The sequence below is a fragment of the Neoarius graeffei genome, chromosome 7, assembly GCF_027579695.1.
Source record: "Neoarius graeffei isolate fNeoGra1 chromosome 7, fNeoGra1.pri, whole genome shotgun sequence".
NCBI classification, from domain to species: Eukaryota; Metazoa; Chordata; class Actinopteri; order Siluriformes; family Ariidae; genus Neoarius; species Neoarius graeffei.
Genome location: NC_083575.1, coordinates 68869772 through 68888085, shown reverse-complemented (window position 1 = coordinate 68888085; position 18314 = coordinate 68869772). Strand labels below are relative to the sequence as shown.

General features: G+C 41.8%; 1 protein-coding gene across 2 annotated transcripts in view; it reads left to right on the top strand.

The window, feature by feature from the left end:
* The window catches only part of tspan15 (tetraspanin 15), a 145409-nt gene extending 129446 nt beyond the window's left edge, over positions 1-15963 (top strand). For both annotated transcript variants that reach the window (XM_060926318.1, XM_060926317.1), the window contains one exon: positions 13302-15963. In XM_060926318.1, the coding sequence (XP_060782301.1) occupies positions 13302-13454 (153 nt within the window). In that variant the 3' untranslated portion in view covers positions 13455-15963. The remainder of the gene's footprint in view (positions 1-13301) is intronic.
* Positions 15964-18314: the final 2351 nt, after the last annotated feature.

Here is an 18314-nt window from a genome sequence, read left to right as displayed (position 1 = left end):
AGCCTCTCTCAACTACCGCATTGTTTCTGAAAATATTCAGATTTTATGCTTCAGATAGCATCAACTAGGCATCCCCGCAAGTATAACAACATTTTTATTTAGGCTAGTGGGAAATCCTTATTTATTGTGAATGTCAAGCCATTATTAATAACTTGCATGAATGCTGAAGCGGGATAAACGGGATAATGCAATAAGGCCAGTTCCTCGCGTCAAGCTGCTACTGTATGCATCAAAATTGGTTTATAGCCTGACTCAGGCATGTCCGTTTTTCCTGTAAGCCAAGAAGGCTATGATAAAGCTCATCACGAGCACGACGTAGGCTACCTTTTAAAATAAGGGGTCGGAAGGCGAATCGGGAAGGCTGCATTATTTTTAATTAGCCTAACAGGCCTACTTGCAGTCCGGTGTCATGGTCTGAATTTACCAGGTAAATTTAAACTGTAGCAGCCACGGTCTAACCTTACCACAGTATAAATTTACCAACTTGGTATAATTGGGCCTAGTCTGAATTTACCAGCCTGAGATTTATGTTCATGTTCATACTTGAATTATTTACACTTTATCTTGATGAATATTGGTTTAAGTAAGACTCCTCATGATTATAATAATTTAGTAATTCTCTCAAATTTACCAACTTGGTATAATTAGACTGCTGCCATTGGGCCTAGTCAGAATTTACCAGCCCGATATGATATGGGATTTACGTTCATACTTGATCCACAAATAAATTATTTTCACTTTATCTTGATGAATATTGATTTGAGTGAGACTCATCATGATTATAATATAGTTATTCTGTCAAATTTACCAACCTGGTATAATTAGACTCCTGTCATTGGACCTAGTCAGAATTGGGTCATCTTTCTTTTGAAAATGGTGACTCGCTGGTCTCGTGCCTCTTTGGACTGCGTGTTTTGCTGATCTTCATTTTGTGACTGGGAAATGATTGTTTCCTCATCCATATTCAACAGCTTGTCTACTGATAATCAAATCTCACAACTGTAATCACAATTCGCGTTCTATTAGTCCACAAATGTATTGAAATGCTCGGTACAAAATCGCAGCAAGAAATGGTAAATTTAGACTTCCCGGAAGTTGACGGGGGAAAAAAAAAAATCGGTCTGCGCATGCGCATGGTAAATTTATACCAGCGCACGATCAGACCGTGACACCTGTCATATGCATAATGGCAGGCCTGTGTACATGTCTCTCTGTCTCTGTGTGTGGGTGCGCGCGCGTGAACGAGAAGAAAGAGCACTATGAATGAATGGACTGATACGCAACGGAAGTTTTTTTTTTTTTTTCAAAATCGCGAGTCTGATTGTGTGGCGCTAGGAATCCATTGTGTGGCACTGCGCCACACAATGGTCTATGTATGGGAAACCCTGTGTCGGCTTCAAACCGTCCAAAGAAGTTGTTTAGACTGTACAGCAGAGTGATGTCCTTGTCACAGGTCTGTGGTTGAGGTTTATAGTCCGTGATGGTCTGTATCCCCTGCCACAGGCTCCTTGTGTCTCTGCTGTCAGTGAAATGATGGGTTATCCTGCTGCTGTACTGCCTCTTTGCTAGTCTGATGCCACGGGACAAGTTGGCTCTTGCTGATCTCAGACCAGCCTCATCACCTGCTCTGAAAGCAGCATTCCGGGCTTTCAGTAACCGATAGACTTCCCCCGTCAGCCATGGTTTCTGGTTGGCCCGTACTGTGATGGTCTTAATGTTCGTGACATCATCAATGCATTTACTAATGTAGGCTGTAACAGTGTCTGAATACTCCTGGATGTTGATCTGGTGGTTGTAAGTGGCTGCCTGCTTAAACATGTCCCAGTCTGTGATGTTAAAGCAGTCCTGAAGTGCTGAGGAAGCACCCTCTGGCCACACCCGTACCTGCTTCTGGACCGGTCTGGTGACTTTGACCTTCGGCCTGTATACTGGCATTAGCATAACAGTGATGTGGTCTGAAGCACTGAGATGGGGGAGGGGTGAGGCCTTGTATGCTCTTCTCAGTGTTGTGTAAACCAGGTTCAGTGTGTTGTTTCCCCATGTTGCAAAGTCAATGTGTTGATGTAACTGAAGAAACACTGTTTTGAGATTTGCCTGGTTGAAATCTCCAGCTACGATGAGAAGTCCCTCTGGATGGGCTGTCTGTTGGTCACTGATGGCGCAGTGCAGTTCACTCAGTGCCTTGTCCCTATCGTCGTTGTTGCAGCTGGGAGGAATGTAAACTGCAACAAGCAGGATGGCAGAAAACTCCCTCGGTAGATAGAAGGGCCGGCACTTGATGATCATAAACTCCACAAGGGGTGAACAGTGTCTGCAAACTACCACAGCGTCCTGACACCAAGCATCCCTGATGTAAACACAGACCTCGCTGCCGCGGGTCTTACCTCCTTCAATGAGGGCTCTGTCTGCTTGGTAGCATGTTAGCCAGTCGAGCTGGATGGTGGAGTCCGGTATGCTGTTGTTGAGCCATGTTTCCGTGAACACAAAAACACAGCACACTCTCTCAGCCTGCTGGGTCGCTCTCAAAAGGTGTATATAGTCCAGTCTGTTATCCAAGGAGTGTACATTGGTGAGTACGATGGACGGTATAGCCCGCTTGTGTGGATTAGTCATTAGCCTGGCCCGGATACCCCTGCGCTTTCCCTGCTTCTGCCTCCTCTCGCACCGCCTACAGCGCTTCCTCTGCGAGTGTGCAGCAGTAGTGGGGGTCGATGTCAAAGCGGACCGCCGGAGTAGGCCGACGTCATGTAGCTCCTTAGCGTGTGCCTGGTTTAACTTACAGAAAAAAGTGTTGCCAATGTCAGAGTCCCACGGCTGTATGTGCGCCTAGAGACGGACAAACGCGACGAAAACATACAATCACTCGAGCACACCGACGAAGACAAACATGTAAACACCACATTATCGGGACAGAGAGAAGCCGCTGCGTCCGCACGCACCGCCATCTTCCAGCTGTGTTCAAACTCCTAGGCTCATTATTTAACATCCTAGTTTAGTAAAGCACACTTTACAACCCCAATTCCAAAAAAGTTGGGACACTGTGTAAAACATAAATAAAAACAGAATGTGAAGATTTGCAAATCATGGAAACCCTACATTTCATTGAAAATCGAACAAAGACAACATATCAAATGTTGAAACTGATAAATTTTATTGTTCTTTTGAAAAATATGTGCATTTTGAATTTGATGTCAGCAACAGGTTTCAGAAAAGTTGGGACAGGGGCAACAAAAGACTGAAAAAGTTATGTAATGCTAAAAAAACTAATTTGGTTAATTGGCAACAGGTCAGTAACATGATTGGGTATAAAAAGAGCATCCCAGAGAGGCGGAGTCTCTCAGAAGTAAAGATGGGGAGGGGTTCATCACTCTGTGAAAGTCTGCGTGGACAAACAGTGCAAAAATTTCAGAATAACGTTCCTCAAAGTAAAATTGCAAAGAATTTGTGGATCCCATCATCTCTGGTACATAATATCATTAAAAGATTCTGAAAATCTGGAGAAATCTCTGTATGCAAGGAACAAGGCTGAAAACTGACATTGGATGCCTGTGATCTTCAGGCCCTCAGGCGACACTGCATTAAAAGCAGACACGTGTCCGTAGTGGAAATCACTGTATGGGCTCAGGAACGCTTCAGAATACCATCATCTCTGAAAACAGTTCATTACTGCATCCACAAATGCAAGTTAAAACCAGATATAAACAATATCCAGAAACATCGCCACCTTCTCTGGGCCTGAACTCTTTTACGATGGACTGAGGTGAAGTGGAAAATTGTCCCGAGGTCTGACGAATCAAAAGTAGAAATTCTTTTTAGAAATTATGGACACCACGTCCTGCAAGCTAAAGAGGAGAGGGACCATCTGGCTTGTTATCAGCGCACAGTTCAAAAGCCAGCATCTGTGATGGTATGAGGGAGCATTAGTGCACATGACATGGACAGCTTGTACATCTGGAAAGGCATCATTAGTGCTGAATGATATATACACATTTCAGAGCAATATGCTGCCATCCAGACAATTGTTTTCAGGGAAGGCCTTCCTTCTTTCAGCAAGACAATGCCAAACTGCTTTCTGCACATATTAAAACTGCATGGCTCTGTAGTAAGAGTTCGGGTGCTAAACTGGCCTGCCGGCAGTCCATACCTGTCTCCCATTTAAAACATTTGGCTCATTATGAAGCGCAAAATATGACAAACGAGACCCCGAACTGTTGAGCAACTGAAATTGTATAGCAGGCAAAAATGGAGCAACATTTCTCTTTCAAAATTGCAGCAATTGGTCTCCTCAGTTTCCAAACGTTTACAGTAGTGTTAAAAATTGGGGATGATGTAACACAGTGGAAAACATGCCCCTATCCCAACTTTTTGAAACGTGTTGCTGACATCAAATTCAAAATGGACATATGTTTTTCAAAAAACAAATAAAATTTCTCAATTTCAATATTTGATATGTTGTCTTTATGCTATTTTCAATGAAATACAGGGTTTTCATGATTTGCAAATTATTGCATTCTGTTTTTATTTACAGTTTACACAGCGTTGCAACTTTTTTGGAATTGGGGTTGTAAATAAAATGGCTATTCTGCTTAAAAGCGAGTAAGTGCTGAGCTTCCATCAGATTAGCACTTTATATAAACAGTTCTGTGACGGAGTGCCCATCACCTACAGTTGAGTATGTGCGCCCTCTGACTGCCATTACCAGTGAGCCTGGCTCTTTGGTGTTGTGGTCAGGGTACAGGTTTAGTACCCTGTAGACCTGGGTTCAAGGTGGGACAAGGTGACTGTTCTCTCGCTTCTCTACAGATGGTGTCGGAAGTGGGATGGTTTGCTGGGAGGCCATCAGAAGTGTGCCCTGTGTGTGAGCTGTACAAGGGACCCCCCAGGATAGGTGGCCCCTGTGCGAGGGACCCCAGAGATGGGTGAAGCAGGAGTATGTGAGAAGTACGGTTGGGGGATGTGTGAGGGACGCCTGTGCGCGTGAAGCGCACGGGTGCGCTTCCCAAAGGGGAGGGCAGTGTGACGGAGTGCCGTCACTACAGTTGAGTATGTGCTCGGACTGCCATACTGTACCAACGAGCCTGGCTCTTTGGTGTTATGGTCAGGGTGCAGGTTTGGCACCCTGTAGATGTGGGACAAGGTGACTGTTCTCTCGCTTCGCTACAGCTTCCCTTTGAGACCTTGGTGCAGACGAATGCTGTGCATCACTCTAACTCTGATTTTTAAAAAGCGATGGTGCTAAATATGGTAAAAATATGGTAAGTATTACCATATTCTGGGCGGCACGGTGGTGTAGCGGTTAGCACTGTTGCCTCACAGCAAGAAGGTCCAGGTTCGAGCCCCGTGGCCGGCGAGGGCCTTTCTGTGTGGAGTTTGCATGTTCTCCCCGTGTCCGCGTGGGTTTCCTCCAGGTGCTCCGGTTTCCCCCACAGTCCAAAGACATGCAGGTTAGGTTAACTGGTGACTCTAAATTGACCGTAGGTGTGAATGGTTGTCTGTGTCTATGTGTCAGCCCTGTGATGACCTGGTGACTTGTCCAGGGTGTACCCCGCCTTTCACCTGTAGTCAGCTGGGATAGGCTCCAGCTTGCCTGCGACCCTGTAGAACAGGATAAAACGGCTAGAGATAATGAGATTACCATATTCTTATAGATTTTACTACTTGGCATTCCCATGACTGTGGATGTTGCATTTCTCATTTCCATTTGCTGCAAATGCAATTTCAAATTGCAGTACTTTGACAGTTCTGTTGGAACATGTTTGAGTACAAACACAGTGGAGTTTACAGGAAATGAGGCAGGGAGGACTCCAGGAGCGAGCTGTAATAAACACGTTGCCATCATGAGGACACGGCTGAAGAATTTTAAGTGTTTCCCTCCGGTGCTCAGATGAAGTTCCACTCACTGATTTAATGTATACCTGTCCAAGCACAAAGATGAACATAATGCTGTTCTGATCCAGTTATTTTTCATGATATTCATAACATTCTCAGCTTTTTGTTTTGAATCCAGTAAATTAGTCAAATATATTACGTGAGCTTTCAACCTCTATTCAACTGAATACAATACAAAGATACTTAGTGTTCAAACTGGAACTTCTTTTATTTTGTGTAAATGTACACTTCATTCGGAAGTTGCAGGCATCAAAAGATTTGGGACGAGGCAACAAAAGACTGGGAAAGTTATGAAATGTTCAAAAAAACACCTGTTTGGAACATTGTACAGGTAAACAGGTTAGTTGGTAATTGTAAAGGCAAGCAAGGGTGGAGTGAGGTTCATCACTTTGTGGAAAAACTGCATGTGCAAACAGTCTAACAGTTTAAGAGGAACATTTCTCAATGTACAATTGCAAGGAATTTAGGGGTTTTACCATTGACAAGCCATAATATCATCAAAAGGTTGAGAGAATCCAGAAAAATCTCTGCACATAAGGAGCAAGTCCAAAAACATTGAATGCCCATAACTTTCAATCCCTCAGGTGATGCTGCATTTAAAAACCCACAGGATTGTATAAAGGATATTACTATATGTGCTCGGGAACACTTTGGAAAACTGTTGTTAAACGTAGTACATCACTGCATCTACCATGCAAAGTGAAACAACATTCAGAAACGCTGCTGAATTCTCTGGGCCTGAGCTCATCTGAAATGGACTGATGCCAAGTTGAAAAGTGCTGTGGTCTGAGGAGTCAACGTTTTCAAAAGAAATCATGGGCATGGTGTCCTCTGAGCTAAAGAGAAAAAGGACCATCCACATTGTTACCAGCACAAAGCTCAAAAGCCAGTGTCTGTGATGACATGAGGGTGTGTTGGTGCCCATGAAATGAGTAACTCGCACATCTGTGAAGGCACCATTAATGCTGAAATGTACATACAGGTTTTGGAGCAACATATGCTGCCATCTAGACAGTGTCTTTCAGGGATGTCCCTGCTTATTCCAGCAAGACGATGCCAAATCACGTTCTGCATGTGTTACAATAGCATGGCTTCATAGTAACAGAGTGCAGGTGCTAAACTGGCCTGCCTGCCTCCCATTGAAAATGTGTGGCACTTTATGAAGCTCAAAATACGATAGCGGAGACCCTGGACTGTTGAGCAACTGAAGTTGTATGTCAAGCAAGAACGGGATTTAAAACTTCAACAATTAGTATTGTCAGTTCCCAAATGCTTACCGAGTTTTGTTAAAGGAAAAGGTAGCACAGTGGTGAACATGCCCCGTCCCAACTTTTTTGGAATATGTTGCAGGCATCAAATTCATAATGAGTGTATATTTACAACAAACAAAGTTTATCAGTTTGAACACTCCTCTTTTATATTATATTCACTTGAAAACAAGTCAAAAAGGGCGGCACGGTGGTGTAGTGGTTAGCGCTGTCGCCTCACAGCAAGAAGGTCCGGGCTCGAGCCCCGTGGCCGGCGAGGGCCTTTCTGTGCGGAGTTTGCATGTTCTCCCCGTGTCCGCGTGGGTTTCCTCCGGCTGCTCCGGTTTCCCCCACAGTCCAAAGACATGCAGGTTAGGTTAACTGGTGACTCTAAATTGACCGTAGGTGTGAGTGTGAATGGTTCTGTGTCTGTGTCAGCCCTGTGATGACCTGGCGACTTGTCCAGGGTGTACCCCGCCTTTTGCCTGTAGTCAGCTGGGATAGGCTCCAGCTTGCCTGCGACCCTGTAGAAGGATAAAGCGGCTAGAGATAATGAGATGAGACGAGTCAAAAAGTATTTGTAAATCACTGCATACTGACTTTTACCCAGCGTCCCAACTTTTTTTGAAATTGGGGTTGTATTAACCCATTGACGCCGGATGCTGCGTCGCGCAACATTGCCCCTAGCGCCGGTTGTTGCATAACGCAACATTGCCCCAAATGCTGGTTGCTGCATAACGCAGCATTGTTGATTTGTCATTATTTTCAAGACGCATGCCAGATTTGTTTTTTTTTTTATAAAAATGTGTGTGTTAATGCTGAATGAGCATGATCCAATAAAAGCAGAGAATTTTATCTTTTAAATGCAACTTATTTCATGTCTTTATGTGCTTCAGAGGCTGAGATATTGAATTTTTCATAGGCGTTTTCAATTAATTATTTTTATTTCAGAAAACCCTCAGGCAGATGGGGACCTTTTCTAAAAACTGGCTTAGGCATTTGCAGATGTTTTTTTGCAGGTGTTTCAGGCGTTAATGGGTTAAACAGGAAGATCTAGCAGAGTGTGCGGTTATAATTGAATAAATCATGATTTTATCACTGATCAAGTTATGCATGGTTTACTGACTGAGCTCTTTCTGTAAATGACTGTGCCATGGCCGAAGTTGAGAAACAATAACTTGAGGTATATTTACACCTGAGGGGTAATCTGTTAATATTAATCTTTTGGGAATTCCTACCTTGCGCATAAGTCGACAGCCACTTTTTTAAAATGAAATGAGGATGAATGCAAGTTTGAGTTGACAATATTAAGAAGAGTTCATCCGTGTGAGCCCTAGATTTACATCTTGCAAAAAAAATGAGTGGTGTTTGATGTTTTATGTTTATGCTTTTGTGTGTTTTTTGAATAATTATAGTATACAGGGTGCCATTTTTAACATGATGTTGGAGGTTATCAATTATTAACTACTAACAAGGACAGTAAGTTTCTTAATTTAAGGTTTAACGATAAAGTCGAATTAACAGTGTTTAGCTTATGGTTCCGACAGTTCTTTGAAATCCTTGAAAGTTTGTGAATTTGAGGGGGGAATCAAGGCCTTGAAAGTTTTTGAAAAGATACAGAAATAGACATGGGTCATTTTGAAAGTCCTTGGAATTTATAGATTTTGTACAAAGAGAAATTGAAGACCCTCAGACAACACTGCATCAAGTACCGTCATTCATCATTAGCAGATATAACCACATGAGCTTGGGATTAAATTTGGCAAACCTTTTGTTAAGCACTACAATATAGAGTTACATTCACAAACCTCACTTAACGTTGGCTTTCATGCTGCTGTTTAACCTGCATCATTCGACTTCAGTCACTCATACACGAACATGATGGTACAGTGGTGCTTGAAAGTTTGTGAACCCTTTAGAATTTTCTATATTTCTGCATAAATATGACTTCAAACATCAGATTTTCACACAAGTCCTAAAAGTAGATAAAGAGAACCCAGTTAAACAAATGAGACACAAATATTATACTTGGTCATTTATTTATTGAGGAAAATGATCCAATATTGCATATCTGTGAGTAGCGAAAGTATGTGAACCTTTGCTTTCAGTATCTGGTGTGACCCCCTTGTGCAGCAATAACTGCAACTAAACATTTCTGGTAACTGTTGATCAGTCCTGCACACCGGCTTGGAGGAATTTTAGCCCATTCCTCCGTACAGAACAGCTTCAACTCTGGGATGTTGGTGGGTTTCCTCATATGAACTGCTCGCTTCAGGTCCTTCCACAACATTTCGATTGGATTAAGGTCAGGACTTTGACTCGGCCATTCCAAAACATTAACTTTATTCTTCTTTAACCATTCTTTGGTAGAACAACTTGTGTGCTTAGGGTCGTTGTCTTGCTGCATGACCCACCTTCTCTTGAGATTCAGTTTGTGGACAGATGTCCTGACATTTTCCTTTAGAATTCGCTGGTATAATTCAGAATTCATTGTTCCATCAATGATGGCAAGCCGTCCTGGCCCACATGCAGTAAAACAGGCTCAAACCATGATACTCCCACCACCATGTTTCACAGATGGGATAAGGTTCTTATGCTGGAATGCAGTGTTTTCCTTTCTCCAAACATAACGCTTCTCATTTAAACTAAAAAGTTCTATTTTGGTCTCATCCGTCCACAAAACATTTTTCCAACAGCCTTCTGGCTTGTCCATGTAATCTTTAGCAAACTGCAGATGAGCAGCAATGTTCTTTTTGGAGAGCAGTGGCTTTCTCCTTGCAACCCTGCCATGCACACCATTGTTGTTCAGTGTTCTCCTAATGGTGGACTCATGAATATTACCATTAGCCAATGTGAGAGAGGCCTTCAGTTGCTTAGAAGTTACACTGGGGTCCTTTGTGAACTTGCCAACTATTACATGCCTTGCTCTTGGAGTGATCTTTGTTGGTCGACCACTCCTGGGGAGGGTAACAATGGTCTTGAATTTCCTCCATTTGTACACAATCTGTCTGACTGTGGATTGGTGGAGTCCAAACTCTTTAGAGATGGTTTTGTAACCTTTTCCAGCCTGATGAACATCAACAACGCTTTTTCTGAGGTCCTCAGAAATCTCCTTTGTTCGTGCCATGATACACTTCCACAAGCATGTGTTGTGAAGATCAAACTTTGATAAATCCCTGCTTTTTACATAAAACAGGGTGCCCACTCACACCTGATTTTCATCCCATTGATTGAAAACACCTGACTCTAATTTCACCTTCAAATTAACTGCTAATCCTTGAGGTTCACATACTTTTGCCACTCACAGATATGTAATATTGGATCATTTTCCTCAATAAATAAATGACCAAGTATAATATTTTTGTCTCATTTGTTTAACTGGGTTCTCTTTATCTACTTTTAGGACTTGTGTGAAAATCTGATGATGTTTTAGGTCATATTTATGCAGAAATATAGAAAATTCTAAAGGGTTCACAAACTTTCAAGCACCACTGTAATTGTCGCACTTTCATGAGGCAGGTGGCGTTTATTTGTCTTCATTTGGTCATGTTCATGAAAAATGTGTGTTGTGAAGCTTGTGGTAATTAAATAAATGAGCAGTTACTTGGCTTTTCAACTCCCAAGTCTCTTTCTCTGTCACTCAACTTGTATTGTTTTGCTGTGTTAGAGAAGGCAAGAGACCACATCGTCTGCTATCGCTGTGACAGCACAATTGATAAGTCTTGACACATTCAAGCCTCCCTCTCTCTTTTTAATTGTTGACTGAGAGCTTTTGTAAAGCTTGCTAGTTCTCATTATAAAAATTCTTAGCGTTGGATCAAGGTTGATTACTGTTGTCTCAAACTATGCCATGTTGGGTCCTTGAATTTGATGGAATTGGGCCTTGAAAGTCCTTGAAAAGTTTTTCAGTTTGATGTTTAAGAAGGTGTGGGAACTCTGTTGGCTGTATTAGGATTCATTTTGGATAAGTCATCATCACACTGGAGAAATAAAACTTTTTGTTCTGTTTGAGAAGTGCATAATCGCAGAATATTTATCATTTTAGGATGATTTTTGTTTGTATCAGTTTGAAAAGTAAACCATTTAAAATTGTACACTTTTAATACATTTACACCAAAGATCAACTTGTCTTTTTTTTTTTTAAATAATAAGTGATATGAAGATTTAAAGTTTAAAAACAAACAAAACACAAGTAAGTTCAACTTTGACCTGCAGTTTGGGTTTTTTTGTTTTTTTTTTTTAAGGTTTTTTTTGGGCTTTTTTTCACCTTTTATTGGATAGGACAGTATAGAGACAGGAAATGAGCGGGAGAGAGAGATGGGGAGGGATCGGGAAATGACCTCGGGTCGGAATCGAACCCGGGTCCCCAAATTTATGGTCTGGTGCCTTATCCACGACACCCCCAACCTGCAGTTTTAATAAAACTAGGAAATATAGTGTTGGTATAAAACCATCACAGTGTAACAATTTTGGGTTCTTAGATCAGGGGTGTCAAACCTGATCCATAAAGGGCCTTGTGGCTGCAGGTTTTCATTCCAGCCATGCAGCAGCACACCTGACTTGGCTCATTCAATCAACTGAACTGTCTTCACACAGTCAAATACTTGCAGCCACACCCACCCTTGATTAAAGGGTGGGTGTGTCAGTTGATTGAATAAGCCAAATCAGGGTGCTGCTGCATGGCTGGAATGAAAACCTGCAGCCACACGGCCCTTTATGGATCAGGTTTGACACCCCTGTCTTAGATTAACAGACCCCACTTTCCATCAATGGGGAAGAGGTGGAGAGGGTGGACTCCTATAAAATTTCTAGGGACTTGCATCACCAGGGACCTAACATGGGCGCTTAATACCTCCGACCTGGTGAAGAGGGCCCAGCAGAGGCTCTAATTGCAAAATCTCAAACAGGCCGGTTTACCCCCATACCTGCTTACAAACTTCTACAGGAGTACAATAGAGAGCATCCTCTGCCAGAGCTGTAATGTGTGGTATGCAGGGTGCACTGCAGAGAACAGGAGGGACTTGGCCCGGGTGGTTAGGTCAGCTCAAAAGATTATAGGGGCTGAGCTCCCGGACCTGGACTCTGTGTGTGCTGATCGCCTGAGGAGGAAGGCAAGGTCGATAAGCACAGACAACACCCACCCAGGACACACCCTGTTCATCCCCCTACCATCAGGAAAGAGGTACCACACATTACAGACTCGAACCACAAGATTGAGGAACAGCTTTTTCCCAAGAGCTGTAGCCTCCATCATCCCCCCCCAACCCCACGCCCCCATCCCCTCCGGAAACTGCTGCGGCCTCCACTTAGAACAAGAGCTGTAGCTCTCACCACCCCCACCCAGAAAGGACTGGGGAGCAGCTTTAGAGCTGCAGCCTCCATTACCCACAACCCCTGCCCCGAACCACTGCCTCTCCCACACACACGACAGCGTGGACTTGATATGGACTCGTATAGGTGGTAGTGGTGTGTGTGTTTGTGTCAGTGTGTGCGCGCACATGGGTGAATAAGAGTGAGATGTGTCGCTTTCATTATTGCACTTTATAAGCACCAATGTATTTTACAGCCTACTGCTGTGGCCTCTACTTAGAACTACATGCGCTTCACATGATCCTGCCTAGATGTATTTACCTTTTCTTGTTATTTATAATTGTAACTATTTTTATCATCAGTCCTTGTCTTTCCACGTGTGTGTGGGTTTTATTTATTTATTTATTTTTATTTAATCCCTTTTAATTGCTGCTAGGAGAGTGCCAAACTGAATTTTCTTGTGAATCACAATGACGATTAAAAAAAAAATCCTTGATCCTGTAGGTAAAAAGTTCAGAAATGAAAACCTGACAGCCAATATTAATAAATATGGTATGTATTTGGCTAATGGGTTTAATAATAAAATAGTTGGATAATGTTCATAAATTTACTCCACAGTTCCAAGGAAACTGAGAATTCCCTCACTAATGATGTAGGTCTAGATATAAAAGACATTGGCTTTTCTTTTGTTTCTTTCAAAGCAAATGAACAAGAGAAGTAGTGAGTCAAAAAAACTTGCAATATTCCAGAAGCAAATTCTCTTTCCTGAATCTGCAGCCTTGCCAGATTGCCTGCCATCGTAACCAGCTTAAGACCAGAGTAGTTATGTCTAACTCCAGTCTTTTTCTTTTCCAGTTCTTTGGTGTGATTGTGACCTGGCTGTACATCACTCGTGTGGAGGACGCTATCCAGGAGTACGGAAACTATCAGGACGACCTCATAAACAGAGAAGCCAGGAAACAGGGCAAGCTGGCTAAGAGCTGTAGCTGCATGCCTCTGTTTGACTAGGTGAACTTTGACCTTGGAGGCACTCTAACAAACGAGCATCAGCCTAAAATAAGTGATCTTATTCGCCATGAACTACATGTTTTACCTCCTCATTAAAGCGTGCTTTTACAGGGCTGTATTGCTGCTGATTTTAGACAATCCTCAGGGTTCTTCAGGCCACCAGTAGGATTCTTATTTTACTGTAGGTGTAGACAGCAGTTAATGCTTGAATATACAGGGTTAGTCAAAATTATGTGAACACTTAAATGGTAGAAACCGTTTATTCACAAAACGTACGTCATATGTGCCAGATGATTTACAGGATGGTCTCAACCTGTTCGCCATCGTGTTCAACACACAAAAACCAGCGAGCAACAGTACCATTTAAAGTCCAGACACACGTTTCGCGGGGAAATGTCACCCATGGCGTACATCTACCTGCAGGAGAAAAATAATCCATTAGTGTTAACATAATTTTGACTAACCCTGTACTTTGGATGCCTCGATGTTAAATGCAAAGCTGAAAAATCTATTTTAAACGTCACAATGTGTCACTAATGTGTTGTGAATTTTGTCATCATCGCACTAGACAAATAAAACTATATCCGGTTTTAAATAGATGATTGATTAGAATAATTTTATTACTGCTAGGTTTTTTTTTAAAAACTGAACCACTGTGCGTTGTACAACACTGTTTTCAGCACAAATTGTGCCTTTTTATATTAAGGGATGTAAAGGTTTAAAAGATTGCTCCTCAGAAGATAGTTTTTCAAATAAGATTTAGTACTGTAAGGCGTGTATCTTGCTTTTAACCATTTTTTGTAAGCATTCAGGAAAAAACCCTATCCCTTAATTCACTGCATTAGATTTGTCAGTATGGGAAAACCCACTGGGTGTTCCTGTAGCTGAATTCTGGAAAACGATGCACAGCTCATCAGGAGTGAGTTTAACAAAAAAAAAAGCATTTATTTAAAAAAAAAAAGCTCAGTATGGGTAAAGATGGCTAGGTTCGCATTACCAGGTTGACACGCATCCGATTTTCTGCCTTAATGCGTGAACACAAACATCTGATCTTTTCAAACCAGACCTGAGCCACTTTTGTATGCAGTCCTAAGTTAGATACATGTCTGATATTTGGCCATACCACATGAATGGGAACGGTCAGATCGGACGTGTACTCTATGCACACATCGCTATCGCTATTGTCATTATACAGTGTCGGCTGAACAGCAATAGATGATCGCAACACCAGTGATGTATATTCAGTGGAAGGATCAGGAAACTAGATTTACTTGATATTTATGGAATTGAATCAATTGCTTCAGACACAGAGTAGTGTTTGAAACAATTGCCCAAGAATTAAAGCACAGCCAGAAATAAATATGGCTATAATGCAAAAGAAATCCTCTCCCATTTAAATACTCTTCACGCTTAACGCTATCTCCTCTCCCATACACACATCTGTTGCTGCAGCGGTGCCAGCCATAGCTGCAAAAATTCTCTCCGCTAGGTTTTGTACAGTCGACAAGCAGTTTGTAGACTTCCAGAGCAAATTGCAATGCATGCTACTGGCATTTTTTTCCCTCCCTCTACTTTAATGGATCATCTCACATCATCTACCTTTTTGTGAATGCGAATCATGCAGTCACGCTGACATTGATGTGTGCATGTGGGGGTTTTCAGGACATGAGTGCATTCACATTTAAAGACTGCTGTAAGTCACTTGTAGTTACAAACGTCTCCCCATCTCATTATCTCTAGCCGCTTTATCCTTCTACAGGGTCGCAGGCAAGCTGGAGCCTATCCCAGCTGACTACGGGCAAAAGGCGGGGTACACCCTGGACAAGTCGCCAGGTCATCACAGGGCTGACACGTAGACACAGACAACCATTCACATTCACACCTACGGTCAATTTAGAGTCACCAGTTAACCTAACCTGCATGTCTTTGGACTGTGGGGGAAACCGGAGCACCCGGAGGAAACCCACGCGGACACGGGGAGAACATGCAAACTCCACACAGAAAGGCCCTCGCCGGCCACGGGGCTCGAACCCGGACCTTCTTGCTGTGAGGCGACAGCGCTAACCACTACACCACCGTGCCGCCTAGTTACAAACGTGAATGGGCAAATCTGAGCAAAAATCAGAGTTGTGTAATGAAGCTGGTAATGTGAATGAAGTCTTCGTGTGATTTCCTCACAGTCATCATCGGGCTTTAATCAAGTAGTTGGAAAGTTATTTGCCATAGAAAATGTGCCTTAATCTAATTAGTTCACTTTGTAATCAGATAATGTCCATCAGCTTGTCCACCACACTTCAGGAATTTTCAAGGTCTTCACTTTTGGAGGTAAACAGATTTGTAAAATGTTAGAACTAGACTTGGGATTGAGATGCATGCCAAAGAGAAACATTTCCATTTCGTGGAGATTTCAGACTGATTCCACAGTGGGAAAGGTTTTCCAGACCGTCATACATAGTGGTGCTTGAAAGTTTGTGAACCCTTTAGAATTGTCTATATTTCTGCATAAATATGACCTAAAATATCATCAGATTTTCACACAAGTCCTAAAAGTAGATAAAGAGAACCCAGTTAAACAAATGAGACAAAAATATTATACTTGGTCATTTATTTATTGAGGAAAATGATCCAATATTACATATCTGTGAGTGGCAAAAGTATGTGAACCTTTGCTTTCAGTATGTGGTGTGACCCCCTTGTGCAGCAATAACTGCAACTAAATGTTTGCGGTAACTGTTGATCAGTCCTGCACACCGGCTTGGAGGAATTTTAGCCCATTCCTCCATACAGAACAGCTTCAACTCTGGGATGTTGGTGGGTTTCCTCACATGAACTGCTCGCTTCAGGTCCTTCCACAACATTTCAATTGGATTAAGGTCAGGACTTTGACTTGGCCATTCCAAAACATTAACTTTATTCTTCTTTAACCATTCTTTGGTAGAACGACTTGTGTGCTTAGGGTCATTGTCTTGCTGCATGACCCACCTTCTCTTGAGATTCAGTTCATGGACAGATGTCCTGACATTTTCCTTTAGAATTCGCTGGTATAATTCAGAATTAATTGTTCCATCAATGATGGCAAGCCGTCCTGGCCCAGATGCAGCAAAACAGGCCCAAACCACGATACTACCACCACCATGTTTCACAGATGGGATAAGGTTCTTATGCTGGAATGCAGTGTTTTACTTTCTCCAAACATAATGCTTCTCATTTAAACCAAAAATTTCTATTTTGGTCTCATCCGTCCACAAAACATTTTTCCAATAGCCTTCTGGCTTGTCCACGTGATCTTTAGCAAACTGCAGACGAGCAGCAATGTTCTTTTTGGAGAGCAGTGGCTTTCTCCTTGCAACCCTGCCATGCACACCATTGTTGTCCAGTGTTCTCCTGATGGTGGACTCATGAACATTGGCTAATGTTAATGTGAGAGAGGCCTTCAGGTGCTTAGAAGTTACCCTGGGGTCCTTTGTGACCTCGCCAACTATTCCACGCCTTGCTTTTGGAGTGATCTTTGTTGGTCGACCACTCCTGGGGAGGGTAACAATGGTCTTGAATTTCCTCCATTTGTACACAATCTGTCTGACTGTGGATTGGTGGAGTCCAAACTCTTTAGAGATGGTTTTGTAACCTTTTCCAGCCTGATGAGCATCACCAACACTTTTTCTGAGGTCCTCAGAAATCTCCTTTGTTCGTGCCATGATACACTTCCACAAACATGTGTTGTGAAGATCAGACTTTGATAGATCCCTGTTCTTTAAATAAACCAGGGTGCCCACTCACACCTGATTGTCATCCCACTGATTGAAAACACCTGACTCTAATTTCACCTTCAAATTAACTGCTAATCCTAGAGGTTCACATACTTTTGCCACTCACAGATATGTAATATTGGATCATTTTCCTCAATAAATAAATGAGCAAGTATAATATTTTTGTCTCATTTGTTTAACTGGGTTCTCTTTATCTACTTTTAGGACTTGTGTGAAAATCTGATGATGTTTTAGGTCATATTTATGCAGAAATATAGAAAATTCTAAAGGGTCCACAAACTTTCAAGCACCACTGTATTAAGCTTCAAATTTAAGCAATCCAAAATACTTTTGTAATACAAACACGACATTGTACTTTGTATTTCAATGAAGTTGACAAAGTCTGTTTCTAAAATTTGCTTTTTATATGATACCTTCTACCTTTTTTTTTTTTTTTTTTTTTTTGTGCCAGAGCTATAATGACATGCAGCGTAATGGCCACGGTTTATTTTATACTTTAATGATTATTAAATGAAATTTGTCACTCTTGTTAAATCGGGTGGATTTTGTTTTAATCTTCAATAAATTGTCCCTTAATATAACTATTATATAGAAGTGTATATTCTATACTATTCTACTATTATATACGATTTATGTATTAGTTATACTATTGTATTAAAGTGTCGGTGCCTCTACTGAGCATAAAGATGTTCTTTAACACAACATGGAAAATGCTTAATTCTATCCAGTGTATTTTTGTGACAATAACAGGGTAATTACACATTTCAGTTGTTTACTGATTTCTTTAATGTCTGCATTTGTGGATATGCGGGTTATGGTTGATTATGGGATTATAAAACATTTTATTCTATTGATTTTAATTATCTGCCTCAAGTCGGCTGAAATTGAATAAACTAAGCTTTGTGTTTTTCACTATATTTAATTTGATGGATGGATGAATGAATAAATAATTAAATACACATCTCTCAGTCCTGTAATTGTCTGTCTTATAGAAAGTGATGTAACGCACTGTGTTGGAATTGGATGTCCTTTTATACTGCAGCTCTGTTGAATTGTCTGTTCTGACCGGTCACAAGGTGGTGATTTAATTTTC